A 16,413-nucleotide genomic window follows, 5' to 3' on the forward strand; every position below is an offset into this window, starting at 1 on the left:
TCCAGGCTACTTTTCACATCACTGCTCCATGGTGCTGCCAAGCCAAACACAGGCACCACCCGGGTGGGAACTGTCTGCAGAGTCCATTCTGGGAGCAGACATTCAGAAGGAAAATAGTTTCCAGCTCCCTGAGAGTACAGCAAAAAAAAAAAAAAAGAAAAAAGAAAAAAGAGTTTCCACAAGTGCCAGACAGTGACAGAGGTTGGCAGCATGCTCCTGGGGACATGCTGCAGGACATCCAGCTGGATCCCAGCTTCTTCTGCAGCTTCTGGGTCTGCTGGGCACCCCTGACCCCTACACACAGCTCAGGTTTTACACCACGAACACAAGATGGCCTCAAACCATTTCAGTGCATCTGGCTGCAGAAACCACAAAGTGCTGCTCACAAAGACCTCCTCCTGCTCGTGCTGTGCTGCCAGAGCAGCCAGGAGCAGGTCAGCAGACTTGTGCCAAGCAGGACGTGGGTCACACTGTTATGAAACTTCCTCTGGATGCTTAAAGTCCTTCCCTCCCTCCTCCTGTCCTCTCCCTTCCCTCCTTCCTTCTCTCCCTTCCCTCCTTCCTTCTCTCCCTTCCCTCCTTCCTTCTCTCCCTTCCCTCCTTCCTTCTCTCCCTTCCCTCCTTCCTTCTCTCCCTTCCCTGCCATATCCATAGCCTCCAATCTGCCTGTGAAATCAAACCTGCTTTCTTTCCTCCTCCTCCTCCTCCTCCTTTTATGCTGTACTACTTGAGGGGAGATATAAATCTCCTGGCTAGAGCCTGGCAGGCTGAGCTCTGGGCAGCAGGCCACACAGAAATCCAAAGCTTCCTCTAGCTGCACTCTGCTTCCTCCTCCCTGAATACCTGGAAGCAGCCAGAGCCTCCATTCACTACCTTGGGAGACTAGCAGCCTTCCTCCCACACTGCTCCTCTCCACTCACCTGCTATTTTGATGTTCAGGTTTGCATCCAGGAGGAGGTTTTCTGCCTTCAGGTCTCTGTGCACTATGTTACGGCAGTGACAGAAGTTGACAGCAGCAACTATCTGCTTGAACTTCCTGCGGGCCTCCTTCTCAGCCATCCGCCCGTGGGCCACCAGGTGATCTGCAAGGGGCAGAGGGGAGAGCAGAGGGGTCAGGGAGCAGTACCCACACAGGGGCTCCTCAGCAGCTTGTGGCAAGAGGTGCAGAGGATGGAGATGGGGCACGGCATGGGCACCAGTGTCACCCAGGTGCCAGCGGCAGACAAGCTCCCTGAGGAAGCTGCCACACCAGCACCAACCTGGGCTGGCTCCAAGTGAAAGGCTTTAACTTCATGGATGGAACAGGTTGGGTTGGAAGGCACCTTCAAGATCATCCAGTTCCAACTCCCTGCCATGGGCAGGGACACCTCATCCAGCCTGGCCTTGAACACCTCCAGGCAGGGGACATCCACAACCTCCCTGGGCAACCTGTGCCAGTGTCTCCCCACCCTCACTGGCAAGAATTTTTTCCTAATCTCCACTCTAAATCTTCCAGCTCCAATCCATTGCTCCCTGTCCTGTCACTCCAGCAGCTGCTGGGGCTGGCTGGGAAATCAGAGCTGCAATTCATTAGAAACATGGAGCTTGCCCCTGCCAGAGAAACCTGAGCACTCCAACAGATCTGGCTGAAAACCTCTCCTCTGCCCCACAGGTAGCTCCTGCTGCCAGGCAGGCTCTCCCTGGAGGCCAGCACTGCACACAAGGACAGGAGAGTCTCTTTCAGAGATCTCCAAGGCAGGCATACAGCAGCACCCTGACTGACATCAACCCACACAAAACCTGAAGCACCAGGCTCAGAGAAGCCTCTCCTCAGAATATCCTGCAAGTGGGGATGAGGAGACAGGAAACAGGCAGTAAAAATGGCAGAGAGAGAAGAAGAAAAGGCAGCATCAGCACAGCAGGCAACAAAACTCTGCCAGGAAAAGAGACACCCAAAGGAAGTGGCAGTGGAGTTAGGAAATACAACTCTTGCCCTTTTGTAATATCTCTCCACCCTACGAGCAAGAGCAGGAGCTGATGAGGCACAGAAGAGATGCAGGCAGCAATGGCAGCTTGCAGGATGGAGCTGAGAGCAGTGCTCCAGCGACTCAGGAGGAGCCTGAGAAGTGTCCTGGAGAGTCCTCAGTGACCCCACGTGGGACCAGAAGGGTTCCCAAGTTCCCTCAACCCATGGGAAAGTCTGGGGAGGTTGACCCAAGCCCTTTCCCCTCCAGCACAGCCCACAGAACTGGTTAGCAGAGGCAGTGGTGAGCCAGGCCCTGGGGGTAGTCATCTCCTTGCCCACCTCAAGAGGCTGCTGCTCCTCAGCTGGGCCAGAGCTGACCTCAGAAGCTTCCTGGCCCAGCGCAGGCTGAAATGGTTCACTGCTCTCCATAAACTCCATTAAGTGGAGGGCTTGCCAGAGCTATCTGCTCTTGCAGGTAATACAAAGAAATCTCTTCTGAAGGTTTCTCCTCAGGTGGCTGCATGCTCCCCAGTCCCCCATTAATTAAAATACCTGCAGCATAATTGACTTGCACTAAATACTAATTACCAAGATCCATCAAAGCCTTTCTGCTGGCTCCTGGCTGCACAGCAACCTCCTTCCCCACCTTGGGCTGCTGGTGTTGTGCAAGGGAGAGAAGCTGTTTTGCTGAGAACCTGTCAATTTGCTTTTATTCACTGGGCAAACTCCTGGGCAGGGGCAGAGGCAGGGAGCTCAGCACCAGCTGCAGCATGGCCCCCTCCAGAGCCTGCTGGCAGCAGCAGGACCTCGCAGTGCCGCAGCTCCGTCACCTTGCATTAAGTCATTTGCAGGCTCAGAAATGTTTGACTCCAAGGAGCTGGGAGGCTGACAGCAGAGCTAAGGGCCAGCTCCAGCTCTGCCACTGCCACTCCTCAGCAGCTCAGCTCTGAACAAGTCAAAGCCATCTTCATCCTTGCCTTGCCCTGGGTTTGGAGTGCAGCCTGTTGGGTGCTCCCAAAGCACAGCACCAGGCTCCAACCCCCCAGGGTCTCTGAAAGTGCTCTGGGGACTCTCCTCACAGCAGCACAGGGGGTGGGAAGGGATCTCCAGAGATCATCCAGTCCAATCCCCCTGCCAGAGCAGGAGCCCCCAGGGCAGGGCACACAGGAACACAGCCAGCTGGGGCTTGAAAGCCTCCAGAGGAGACTCCACAACTGCCCCAGGCAGCCTGCTCCAGGCCTCCAGCACCCTCACACCAAAGAACTTTCTCTTCCAAGTTGAGGTGGAACCTCCTGGGTTGCAGCTTGTTCCTGTTGTCCCTTGTCCTGTTCCTGAGCACCACCAAACAAAGCCTGGCCCCTTCCTCTTGCCCCCCACCCCTCAGACACTGATCAGATCCCCTCTCAGCCCTCTCCTCTCCAGACTAAACAGCCCCAGGGCTCTCAGCCTTTCTTCATAGCAGAGATGTTCCATTCCCTGCCTCATTCTCACAGCTCTCCTGCAGGCTGCAAATCAAACCCAGCCACTGCATCAGCTGGCTTCTTACCAGGCTCTCCTGAGCAGGTTTTTGCCCAAGCCAGGCTCCTCTGCTGCCCTGCTCAGCCAGGGCCACTCCTCCCTGGGCACTTCAGAGCCTGGCTCTTGAGGCTGCCCCTTGTACCAGCCAGCCCTGGGACCAACATCTCTGCAGCCGAGGTGTGAAATTTCACTTTTGCTGAAGAAAGGCCAGTAGAGAAAGGCCCCAAGCTCTGCACATAGGCACTGCACTGGGAGCTCACAGGGTCAGCACTGGGAGCCTGCTGACATTTCTGCAGCAGCTCCAGAGGAAGGACAGGAACAATGAAGCTCCAGAATACTTCACATACCACCCAGGGCAACTGGGGCCCAAAATTAACTCTTGCAAGCTTAGTCTGCATAAAGCTCTCAGGCAGCAGAGGTTGGGGAGGTGACCCCTAAGAGTGTCTAGAGACAGGACAAGGGGGAATGGTTTAAAGCTGAGGCAGAGCAGGGTTAGACTGGAGGTGAGGAAGAAGTTCTTCAGTAGGAGGGTGCTGAGACTCTGGAACAGGCTGCCCAGGGATGCTGTGGATGCCTCCTCCCTGGAGGTGTTCAAGGCCTTGAGCAAGCTGTGCTGGTGGGAGGTGTCCCTGCTCATGGCAGGGGGTTGGAGCAGATGATCTCTGAGGTCCCTTCCAACCCAACCCATTCCATGATCTGTGCAGTTCTTGGTGGGACAGCTGAGGATAGGCAGGTAGGAGGTGGGGAGGCAGGGCAGGGGCAGCTATGTGCCCAGCACAGGAAGCAGCTGCTGGGCCAGGCCAGCTGGGAGCTCTGCTTGCTCAAGCCAGCAGCCGTGGTGGTGTCCGTGAGGCCTGCAGGTTCAGAGTAAACAGCTGACATCAAAACACTCTCAGAGCACAGCCTGTGTGACCTCAAAGCCAGGACACTGCAGGGCCCTGGGACAAAGAGCAGCCTGTGCTGCAAGGCAGACATCCATGTCAGGGTGATGTCAGAGCAGCAAAGCCCAGCCACAGGCAGCACAGGCAGGGCCGCAGCAGCGATTCGGTGTCACTGCTCAAGCCCACAGCCAGGGCAAGGCTGCTCCTGGCCCCTGCTCCACAAACAAGGAGGTGTCTGAAGGCTGCCAGGAAGAGATGGAGCTAAGGCAGCTGCAGCACAGCTCAGCCACTGAAGGAGCTGTCAGCCCTGATACTGGAAATGCAGACAAACAGGTTGGAAAGCTCTGGAGGTGCTCAGGCAGCAGAGCCTGCAGAGCTCACACGGAGCAGGACAAGGCAGACACAAGTCCAGCACTGAGTGAAACCAGTGCCAGCCTCAGTGCCAGTCCCCACACACCTAGGGGCTGTCCCTACAGTGATAGCAGTCTGGAAGAGTTGGGGCTGTTCAGCCTGGAGAAGAGAAGGCTCCAGAGAGAGCTCAGAGCTGCACTTCAATATCTGAAGGGGGCTACAGGAAGGCTGGGGAGGGACTGTTCAGAAAGGCTTGGGGCAGCAGGACAAGGGGCAGTGGTTTGAGACTGGAGCAGGGCAGAGTTAGGTTGGCCATCAGGAGGAAGTTCTGCACAGTGAGGGTGGGGAGACACTGGCACAGGCTGCCCAGGGCTGTGCTTGAGGCCCCATCCCTGGAGACATTCAGGATCAGCCTGGATGTGTCCCTGTGCAGCCTGTTCTGGCTGGAGCTGTCCCCTGCTGCCTGCAGGGGGCTGGCCCAGATGCCCTTGGAGGCTGCCTTCCTGCCTGATGCAATCTGTGAAGCTGTGATTCCCACCCAGCCTGCTGTAAGAGGGATGGAGGCTGAGCTGGAGCAGTGGTGTGCCCTCACTCAAGGCCCTCTTCCACCCAGGGCAGAGTCAGTGTGGGTGTGAAGCCAGCCCAGGTGTGAAGCCAGCCCATGCTGGAAGCAACTTTCTCTCCACACCATGAGGATACCCTGGAGATGCTGACTGTGGGGAGACCTTCCCCAAGCAGGCTTCCTGCCCAGGAGCTGCTTCCTCTCCTGGAACAAAGCCCTGATGGCTCCCCAGGACACTTTGATTACAGGGACCTGAGGCTTCCATTTCTCCCCTCTGAGAGCTGGTGCAGTGCCTGGCACAGCTCAGACCTGGTCTGCAAAAACATGGTGGCTGGTGCAGGAGTGGCTGCTCCCAGCTGTGAGCAGGGCTGAAATGCTGGGCAGAGGGCTGGAAATTAGCCATGCTAATGAGCTGGATTCACTACAGCACCAAAGGCTGCACAGAGCAATTAGAGCTCCACTGTGACTCGTGTGGGAGGCTATTTTGGTAACCAAGGGAATTGGGTCCAAGTTGGAGCAGGAGCCTGCACATAGTTCTGCACTCAAAAACAGAGCAGCTCAGCTCTGCCAAATTCCACAAAGAGGGAGAAAAAGGGACAAGTGATTTATATTTTTCTGGGGGTGATCCACACACAAGGGTGGATCTCACAGGCTGGGAGTGCAGCACCATGATTCCAGGCCGAGGGAAGCAGGGAAGGCTCAGCTGGAAGTCAGGGATTTCACCAGCTGATCCACACTTCCCAAACATCAGCTGCTACTTGGCTTCTTCCTTCAGCTGTCAGCTGCTCAGAGAAGAAATCCAAAGGCCCAGTGTCGAGGAGCTGGCATGACAACCACCCTTAAAGGTGTTGAGGAGCTGCTGTGACTCCAGCATTTTTCAGCTGTCTTATTGGCCTTGATTTGGGGCTTCACTAACAGCTTCTTCTACACCTCAGCCTTGGTTCCAGCAGAGTGAGAGGCTCTGACATCAAAAGTGACTCCACTGCAATGACTTCACAGGACAGGGAGGCATTTCCATTTAGCTGGCAGGCTGAGTCTGGCTGTCCTCACAAGGACACTGAAGCCAGCTCACTGCCAGCATGAGAGATTTTTTTCCCCCTTTTCCAAAACTCATGGTGCCCAACCCTGCAAAACCCTGTCAGGAAATCTCTATTCCTACTGCTCATGGCAGTGAAACCAAACCAGCTCTGGAGCCCTCAATGCAGGAAGGCCATGGACCTGATGGGCTGTGAGGACAGGTTGAGGGAGCTGGGGATGTTCAGCCTGGGGAAGAGAAGGCTCCAGGGAGACCTCAGAGCAACCTTCCAGTACCTGAAGGGGCTCCAAGAAGGCTGCAGAGGGACTGCTCCCAAAGGCCTGCAGGGACAGGACCAGGGGCAATGGTTTGGAATGGGAGCAGAGCAGACTGAGATTGGATGTGAGGAGCAAGTTCTGCACCAGGAGGCTGCTGGAACACTGCAACAGATTGCCCAGGGAGGTGGTTGAGTTCCCATCCCTGCAGATATTCAGGGTGAGGCTGGACAGGGCTCTGGGCAACCTGATCCAGCAGAAGATGTCCCTGCTGCCTGCAGGGGGTTGGACTGGATGCCCTTTGGAGGTCCCTTCCAGCCCAGCCCATTCTAGGATTCCATGCTGGGTTAAGAGCTGCCAAAGAGATCAGAAACCCCAAGGTCTGGGGAACACAAGGCCACAGTACCTCAGGGCTGTTTGTAAGTTACAAACACACCCCAAACATTTCTGCCACTGGCAGGTGACCTGCTGGGAGGCAAAAGTATCCACCAAGGCTTTGAAATCCCAGGGGATGGCTACTGCCCACATCCCTAACCCCAGAGCCAGCACAACAGAGCCAGCAGCAGCACCTGTCAGTGACACCCAGAGCAGAAACAGAGGTTATGAAGTCATTTTTCCATCGAGCTCTCTCCCTCTTTTCTCTACCCCTCTTGTCCATGGAAAGTTTTCAGGCTGAAGGGCATCTCTCAGCTGAAACAAGAGAGCCTGGCAGCTATTTTCAGGTTGCTGCAGCCGACCCAGTGCATTATCTGATTAAAGACTGCAAAGATGTACTTACCAAAGATCTCCCCTCCACTGGCATACTCTGTCACCAGATAAATCATCCTCTCTGTCTCCATGACCTGCACACAAGGACAGGAAAGTGACAGATGAGGAGGCTGAGGCCTGCAGAAGGAGATTTCACTGATGGGCAACTTCCACTGCTTCTGTGACACCTGCAGTGCTGCCCCAGCCCAGAGCCCTTCCCCAGGCCTTATGGGGATGGATGGCAACAGGGGGGAAGCAAACAGCAGATCTGAACACAGGGGCTGTAACCAAACAACTTTGCCCCTGCCCCTGCCTCCTCCACTCCCCCTGCCCCTGCCTCCTCCACTCCCCCTGCCTCCCCCAGAGGGCAGGAGGATTGCCCATGCTTTGCCCTCACCACTCCAACCAAACTGCTCTGAGACCTTCAAACATGAAGGACTTTCCCAGTGTTCCAGGTAGGAGAAGTGGAGGAAGAACCCTGGGGAAAGCACTACTAGAGGGTGTAAAGCTGTGGTGTGGAGGGATGGAGACCCTAGTGCAGCAGGCTCCTACCTGGTACAGCCTGATGATGTGTGGGTGGCAAAGCATCTTCATGATCTGAACTTCTCTGAATATCTTCTTCAGGTTCTCTTCATCCAGCTGTGTCTTATCAATGATCTTTATAGCGACCTGGAGCAGAGCAGAGCAGAGCAGAGGTTGGTGACCCAACTGCATCTGAGGGGGAGACCTTTTGAACCCAAACTCTGCACCTGAGCCCCTGCTGTGCTGACCACAGACACTGACCCTGCCTCAGAGCCACCCCGAGGGGACAACAGCTTCCAGGGAACAAACCTCATTACCCCAACAGTGCTGACAGCTCCCAGCAGGGCTGGAGATGGGGCTCAGGCTGCTAACAACCCAGGGCCTCATCTGTTTTCAGAGATTGCTCTCTAATGCTCCACTGACATCCTTGCAACAACACCAAGAGCTTGCAGTCAGCTGCTCTCCACAAACCCCCAGCCTCAGGAAGTTCCTCACTTCTCTTCCACCCATCTTCTCCTCAGAGTCTTCTGATCAAACCCCTGCCCCACGTGGAGGAGCAGCCCAGGAAGGCACCAAGCACAAGAGGCTGCTCCTGTCACTGGCAACCTTCACCTCACAGCACAGGAATGGTTCCAGACCCTCTGAGTCCCTGAGCAGGTTTCCTGCAGCAGCCCTGGGAGCTGAAAGGCAGCCAGGCCTGGCATCGGGCACCAGGAGCTGCTGGCAGGAGCGGGGCCAGAGCCCAGGCCCAAGGTTAAGCAGCACCGGGAGGCTGCCAAGCACTAACAGGCAGTGATTAACAGGGTGATGAGCTGCCTGTGCCCTGCTGGGGGCTGCCTGTGCCCTGCTGCAGCCTGCCAGCCTCCTGGGCTGCCTGTGCCCTGCTGCAGCCTGCCAGCCTCCTGGGCTGCCTGTGCCCTGCTGGGGGCTGCCTGTGCCCTGCTGCAGCCTGCCAGCCTCCTGGGCTGCCTGTGCCCTGCTGGGGGCTGCCTGTGCCCTGCTGCAGCCTGCCAGCCTCCTGGGCTGCCTGTGCCCTGCTGCAGCCTGCCAGCCTCCTGGGCTGCCTGTGCCCTGCTGGGGGCTGCCTGTGCCCTGCTGCAGCCTGCCAGCCTCCTGGGCTGCCTGTGCCCTGCTGGAGCCTGCCTGTGCCCTGCTGCAGCCTGCCAGCCTCCTGGGCTGCCTGTGCCCTGCTGGGGGCTGCCTGTGCCCTGCTGCAGCCTGCCAGCCTCCTGGGCTGCCTGTGCCCTGCTGGAGCCTGCCTGTGCCCTGCTGCAGCCTGCCAGCCTCCTGGGCTGCAGCTCAGCCTGGGCTGGGGGCAGACCTAAAGCTGCCCTGAGCTGTGGCCTTGGTGGATCTGCACCAGCTTCAGGAGTGGACTGGAAATGAAGAGGCAGAGGGGGCTTGGGAAGAGCTCACCACATGTGAGCTCCAAGGATCTCCCCTTCCAAAATGAGCTTTTGGAAAACCTAAACCAACACCACAAGGAAGAGGCTACAAGAGGCCTCCTCAAAGAGTGAAGCCTACCACGGCCACAAGCCACCTTCAGGCACAAACACAGCAGTGAAACTCCCCAGGTCTGGAGTGGTCCCCAGCTCCTGACTCCCTGCCCAGCTCTTTATTTGCTCACATGCTGAGCTGCATGCCTTGAGCTGAGCCCCTTGACCAAGCCCAGGGGATGTGGAGCAGCTGCTGGAACACAACTTGGTCAGCAGGGAGAGGTGGACTGCTCTGATGGCCTCCCTTGGAAGCCAGGGCATGGAGAAGCAGGCTGCCAGGGCAGGGAGAAGCAGGCTGCCAGCTCAACACCTTGCTGTGCCAGGCTGCCCTGCAACCCCATGCCCACAAGACAGACAGTGCCAGGACCAGCAGCAAGGACACACAGAGCCCAGCCAGAGGAGGTTTTCTGCTGAAGGATCCTCTTGGGAACTCAGCCAAGTGGGTGGCCCTTGAGCAAATCTAAGGCCACCCTCCAAAGCCTGGAGGCCTGGCATTTCTGCAGGGGCTTCTTCAAAACGTTTTCACTTCCCTCTCAGGCCTGCAGCCAGCCATGGGACACAGGTGACAGTCCCCTGGAGGAGCCTGGGGAAAGCACCCTGAGCTCTGCTCTCAGGAAGTGCAGCTTCCTCAGCAGCCTGCCAGGGTGGGGGTAGGAAATGCCCTGGGAGATGCTGCAGAGGGCAGGGCTGGGGGAAGCTGAGGGGTGGGAGGCTCTGCAGAGGGCTGGCCTGGGAGCACTGCTTTGGACCAAGGGAAGCAGTGGCTCAGAGGCTTTTTGTTGGTTCCTGCACTCCTGCATGCCCCAGCTGGCTCCTGCTCTCCCCTCCCTTGATGCAGGACTTGACCACAAAGAGCCTGGCTGGAGCCCTCAGCCTGGGCCAGGCTGACTTCATCTCAAGCAGGGCCACAGGGGAACAGCCACAATGGCTCCAGCCCTGCTCAGCACACGTTTTCCTTCCTCTGGGACAGCCTGAGCTTCCCAGCCAGGAAAGAGCCTCCTCCTGCCGGGCTCTGCTCCATCCTCCAGGCTGCCCATGCAGGCTGTGCACACCACTGTGGGCTGCAGCTCCTCCTCAAACTCATCCCACCCCAAGAGAAAGCCTCCAGCACAGGCAGGCTCCCTGCTCCAGCCAAAGGGAACAGCAACATTTATGGCACCACAAAAGCTCCTGCTCTGTTGTTATTGTTTCTGCAAAAAGCATCATGGAAGGGGTTGGGTTAGAAGGGACCTTAGAGATCATCCAGTGCCAACCCCCTGCCATGGGCAGGGACACCTCCCACCAGCCTCAACGCCTCATCCAGCCTGGCCTTGAACACCTCCAAGGAGGAGGCATCCACAGCCTCCCTGGGCAGCCTGTGCCAGGGTCTCCCCATCCTCGCTGTCAAGAATTTATTCCCGATCTCCAGTCTCAGTCTGTCCCCAGCAGGGACAGAAGCCACAGCTCAGGCCAAAGCAGCAGGTTTTACAAGTCCCTGTTCTGCCCTGAGAGGCCAGGTGTTACAGCTGGCAGCCCTCAGAGCTGGAACATCATGCCAGGGAGAAGAGTGTCCTAAAGGAGGCACAAGCCTGAGTACAGGAGAGAATTCCTCCTGGAAGGAATTCCAATGAATATAGGCATCCTGTTTACCAGCCAAGTGTGGCAATGTCCATCCAGACTTCCTGCAATCAACCCTGCCATGTCAAAGAGGAGGGGAATAAACTGCTGGTGTCCAGGAGAAGACAGGGCAGGGAGAGGACAACCACCATGCTCCTAACTGCTCCAGTTCCTTGGCAAGATTGTGAGAGAGGGACAAAAGGCAGCAGCAGACCACTTCCAGTGGAGAGCAGCCTTGGAAGAGGAGCATTTCCTCTTTCTTCTGCACAGTGAACAAAGGATGGAGCTGGAGAACTTCCTCAGCTCCACTTTAACCCTGCTCTTCCTCAGCTTCAAACCATTCCCCCTTGGCCTGTCCCCAGACACCCTCATGAAAGTCCCTCTGCAGCCTTCCTGCAGGATGTCTTCAGACACTGCAAGGCTGCTCTAAAGTCTTCTCCAGCTCCCTCAGCCTGGCCTCTATCCAGAGGTGCTCCAGCCCTTGGCTCAGCCCTGGGTGCCATGGCCCTAAGGCCACCTGGTTGTGCCAACACCAAGGGTGACCCTGGGCTGCTGCAGGCTGTGGCCCTGCTCTGCCTGATGGCAAGCTGGCATCAGAGAGTGCAGGGTCACCAGGAGTGATCTGTCTGGATGCAAAGAGGCAATTTGTACAGCTCAGAATGCTCAGCAGCAGAGCTGCACTCCAAGTGACCCTGCAGAGAGCAGCCAGAGTGCTCCTGACAAGCTCATAGGCTGGACACAGGCAGCTCCTCCTTGCAAGCAGCTACCCAGAACCCACCCAGCTGGAAAGGATGCAGGAGACCAAACCAGGCCATGCTGCAGCCACACTCAGTGGCTTCTGGAGGTGGCACAAATGCAAATATTGGCAGCAGCTGAAAGCAGGAAGCTGTGGACCAAGATGTGTGCAGAGGAGCTGGGTTTGCTCAGGAAGGAAGCTATCAGCTCATCCCCAGCCCCCTCCAGAATCAGTGCAGAGACTTGGGGCTTGCACAAGGTGAGGAAGGCACTGTGGGTGCTTTGAGAGTCAGCACAGGCAGGCCCTGCTGGGCTGCTGCAAGCTTCACACCCTGCCTGTGCCCTGTGCTCTGCTGCAGCCTGTCCACGTGCCCTGGGAGCAGCACTGGGGCTGGAGACAGGAGCACAAAGCCCACCCAGCACTGACCTCCACAGCTCAGCTAAAGCCAGCAGGGAAAAACCACTTCAGGAGAGGAAAGAAAAATCACTTCAGATGTGGCTGGAAGCGCTGCAGCCAGAGGCAACCCATCTACACCAAGCTTTGCTGGCAGAAACTATCAAACAGAGGCAAGAGGTGAAGCTGCTACCCCCAGCAGCTCAGGAGCAAGGGCAGTCAGTAGCTGGTGCAGGTGAAGTGTTCAGAGCTCTGCTGTCCCTTGGGAGTGGAGCATTTCAGCACCACCTCCAGAGCAGACATCACTGCTGGGACCCAGAGGTCTCCAGTGAAGAATGGGAACACTTCCACCTCCCTGCCACCAGAAACCTGCCCTGGGCAGCCAGCAGTGCTGCACCACAGCAGCTCTGTCCCCAGCAGCTGGCTGGTTTGTAAGCACCAGAGCAACACAGGCAGCAGTAGCATCTCTGCTCTGGCTCCCCAGACCTCCACACAGCAGGAGTCCTCCTGCAGTCAGCTGCAGCCAGGAACGCAGCTGGCACCACTTCCAGCTTCTTTCTGAGGCTCCTTAAGGGTTAAAGCAGAGACTTCTGGAAGATATTAAGCACTGATGTCTTGGCTTCCCTTCTGCAAACAGCAACAACCTCCAGAGGCATCTGTCAGCCCCTGTAAGAATCCCTTTCACTCAGCCCCGCAGCCTGCTCCTCTGCCTCGCCGCAGCCCCGGCGCTGGGCTGAGCCCTGCCCACATTCCAGGGAGAGGCCAGGTCCTGGCTCCTGCAGCCCCGCCACGGGCACCCAGGAGCAAAACAGCTCCCGGCTAAAAAGAAGGCTGTGAGAACACGAAACGTCCCTCTGGGACCACAGGAGCAGCAGGGAAAATCCAAAGGGAAAGAGAAGGTGGAAGGAATCACCATTCCTCATTCTGTGCCACCAGGCCCGACTGGGAATGTGGCATTCGAGGCTCTGAGTGCATGCAGCAACCCCCTGCTAAGCCTGGGAAGCTTTGGGTCTTTTCCACACCACAATGAATCTGCTTGGACAGCAAGGCCAAAGGCTCTGCACCCAGGAGCTGGCACCCAGCGAGGGTCACCCTCTCCCCATGGCACTGTTTGCAGAGGCTGTTCAAGGGCCAGCAAGATCTGCTCCAAAGGCCCGAGGCAGCCCTCAGCCAGCAGCACATCCCAGGCTTTTCCTGAGATCCCGAGTTACAGGTGTCAGACAAAATGCTCCCCTGGGGTCCTGCTTGCAGGGGCTGGACAAGAGGCAACGGGTTGAAGCTTGAGGAGGGCAGATGGAGATTGGAGATGAGGAAGAAATTCTTGACAGTGAGGGTGGGGAACAGGTTGCTCAGGGAGGTTGTGGCTGTCCCCTCCCTCGAGGTGTTCAGGACCAGGCTGGATGAGGCCTTGAGCAAGCTGGGCTGGTGGGAGGTGTCCCTGCCCATGGCAGGGGGTTAGAACTGGATGATCTTGAAGGTCCCTTCCAAGCCAAACCATTCCAAGGTTCTGTGACCCACAGGCACACAGAGAGCCCAGCAGCAGGAAGGGTCCCCACTGTGGCAGGGATGTGGAGGATAAAGACAAGGCTGGCTCTGGATGCTGCACTCAGCTGTCTGGGCACTGCCTCTCCAGCAGCAGCCCTTCCCCAGCAGCTGCCACCAGTTTCTATGGGAACAAGCAAGCAGTGGCCCTGCCACAAGCTGCCTTGGGAGGGCTGGGCAGGACCTGCTCCAGCACCCGCCCCAGGCACACAGGAGAACATTTCCAGGCTCCAAGGTTCCAGATACCGGCAGCCCTCACTCCAGAACTGTTAGCAAACGAAGTGGAAATTTTTGGGAAGAGAAGCCAAGAGTGAAAGGAAGGAATGTGGTGCTCAGGATGTTAACCCTCAGCAGCCAAGAGCAGGCACAGCCCCTTCCTCCCCTCGCAGCAGAGCCAAACCACGCTGTGCCAGGAGCAGCAGCACAGATGTCAGGAAGGCCACCTGTCCTCAGCCCCATCCCAGCCCTGCCCTGCTATCAACACCGACTCCCAGACACTTCCCTAGGTCCCCTGAAAGCTCAGCCTGGTTACCACAGCATCTCCTGGAACCTCTGGCTGGGATCTCACTCTGGGTCACCCTGCCCTGCAAGGGACCTTCACAGGACACTGCTGCAAACAAGAGCCTCTGTGGGCACAACAGGAATGGCAGAGCTGGAGCTCAGCTTGGCAGGTTGGGTTTAAGCTGTGCCAAGGGAGGTTTAGATTGGACATTAGGAAAAAGTTCTTTAGTGAGAGAGTGGTGAGGGGTCGGAACAGGCTGCCCAGGCAAGTGGGGGAGTCCCCATCCCTGGTGACATGGCACCTCAGGGTGTAGTTAGTGGTCATGGTAGATGGGTTATGGTTGGACTTGAAGAGCTTTTCCAACCTTGATGATTCTGTGACCTTCCCCAGCTGGGTGGGAGAACCCCTGGCTGCCTCCAACCCTTCTCTCAGCAGAGGTTAGAGCAGCTCCTGTTTGATCAGGAAGCTTGGCTTAAAGCAAGCCTCTGCCCTGCTCCTGCCACCAAAGGGTGAGGGGCAATCCCCATGGCAGTCTGAACTGTCCTCACTCCTACCCAGGGAAAAGCTCAGAGCTTGCTAAGGACACACACAGCCCTGCAGTTGCTGCCACAGGACCACCAGTGAGGGCAGGACACAGCACCTGCTCCCCTGGCTCTGGGATGCTTGAGTGTCCCCCAGCAAACCAGCACAAGGAGGTGAGCTGGGCACTGAGATCTGACAACAAAACAAGCTGGAGAGAAGCTCTTGGCACAGCAGTGACTGCAGACCAACCTCTTCAGGAGTCACCTCCCACTCTGGTGCAGAACTGAATTACAACCCTAGAGAAGCCTGCAAGCCACTTCCAACAGGATCTGATTGCCCTTATCAGTGCAGATAACACACGCAGGAGCTGCAAACCTACTTCAGATCTAGCCCAGAGCAGCAGGGAAGCATGGCATGGCTTGGCATGGGCCAAGCACAGCAGCACCCGGAAGAACAACTGCTGCAGGGGCACCCAGGGGCAGCCTGCTTCTGCCCATGCCAAGTGCTGACTGCCACTGCATCGTAGAGGAAAGAGCCTTGGAGGCTAAGGGCTCTGCTGCAGATCTCTCATCCTCAAGGAGCCCTCAGTCCTACAACACCCAACAGCTCTTCACACAGCCAGTGAGAGCCCTTAAGGCGTTTTCCCCTTCTGAAGGAGCTGGAAAAGACTCGGCCTGCAAAGAGGACAGAACCCTGCTCGAGGGGATCCTAAGGGACAGAGCTCCTCATCCTATCACTCCAAGCCCCTCTGAACAGTCCCTCCCCAGCCTTCCTGCAGGCCCCCTGCAGATACTGAAAAGCAGCTCTGAGGTCTCCCTGGAGCCTTCTCTTCTCCAGCTCTCAGCCTGTCCCCACAGCAGAGGTGCTCCAGGCCTCTGATCGTCACTACTGCTCTTACAGGAGCAGCTGGCAGCTCAGATCTCGTGCTCATGATTCACCTTTCTGTGCAAGCTGAAGAAGAACACAGCTCCCTGGAGGAGCTAATTTGGGTAAGGAGAGGACAATTCCAGAGCTCCACTCTCAGAACCTGAGCAAGCCACTGCTTCTCAAAGATCTCACACAGCCATCAGCCCAGGGCTGGTGGCAGCACGTGGCAAAGGGCCAGGAACCAAAGAGCAGAGCCTGTCATGGGCTTATCACTGCCAGACCATCTGTGCAGATCAGACCAGTGACAGGACAAGGGGGAATGGTTTGAAGCTGAGGGAGAGCAGGGGTAGACTGGAGCTGAGGAAGAGGTTCTTCAGTGTGAAAGACTCTGGCACAGGCTGCCCAGGGAGGCTGTGGATGCCTCCTCCCTGGAGGTGTTCAAGGCCAGGCTGGATGAGGCCTAGAGCAACCTGGGCTGGTGGGAGGTGTCCCTGTCCATGGCAGGGGGTTGGAGGAGATGATCTCTGAGGTCCCTCCAGCCCAACCCATTCTGGGATTCTATGACCATGGGCTGGTGAAGCAGGAGCCTGGCAGCATCCAGGGGCTCTGGTGTCCAGAGGGCTCCAAGGAGGCTCTGCCCTCGGCACCAACTGTCCCCACAGCTGCAGCCCATCTGGAGAAGACAAAGGCAGGGACAAAGGGGTCCTTCTGGAGCAGGGAGCCAGGGCTGTTTTGGAGGCAGCCTTCAGTGCAGCAGGACCCAAGCTGCCCTCATGGCTGCTGCTTGGCGGTGCCGCCATAAATCCTGCGCCGAGGGAGTAGGGCAGAGCCGCAGCGGCAGCATGGGCATGGCACAACTGGGCCCCTGCAAGCACTTGGTGTGAAGAGTAATGTGCTCAAAAGATTGCATTTCCAGGGAATGTTTAAACACTAAAGAGTAAAC

At 57.2% G+C, this 16,413-nt stretch overlaps 1 protein-coding gene across 4 annotated transcripts in view; it reads right to left on the reverse strand.

Moving 5' to 3' along the window:
* The window catches only part of SIK3 (SIK family kinase 3), a 62,017-nt gene that overhangs the window by 25,086 nt on the left and 20,518 nt on the right, over positions 1 to 16,413 (reverse strand). For 3 of the 4 annotated variants that reach the window (XM_054395711.1, XM_054395710.1, XM_054395708.1), the window contains exons 2-4: positions 7,847 to 7,963; positions 7,326 to 7,389; positions 921 to 1,082 (exon numbers count right to left, since the gene is read on the reverse strand). In XM_054395711.1, the coding sequence (XP_054251686.1) occupies positions 921 to 1,082; positions 7,326 to 7,389; positions 7,847 to 7,888 (268 nt within the window). In that variant the 5' untranslated portion in view covers positions 7,889 to 7,963. Of the gene's footprint in view, positions 1 to 920; positions 1,083 to 7,325; positions 7,390 to 7,846; positions 7,964 to 16,413 lie in introns of those variants that run through there. The other variant, XM_054395707.1, reaches the window with a different exon arrangement.

This window comes from Indicator indicator, chromosome 34 (genome assembly GCF_027791375.1).
Source record: "Indicator indicator isolate 239-I01 chromosome 34, UM_Iind_1.1, whole genome shotgun sequence".
NCBI classification, from domain to species: Eukaryota; Metazoa; Chordata; class Aves; order Piciformes; family Indicatoridae; genus Indicator; species Indicator indicator.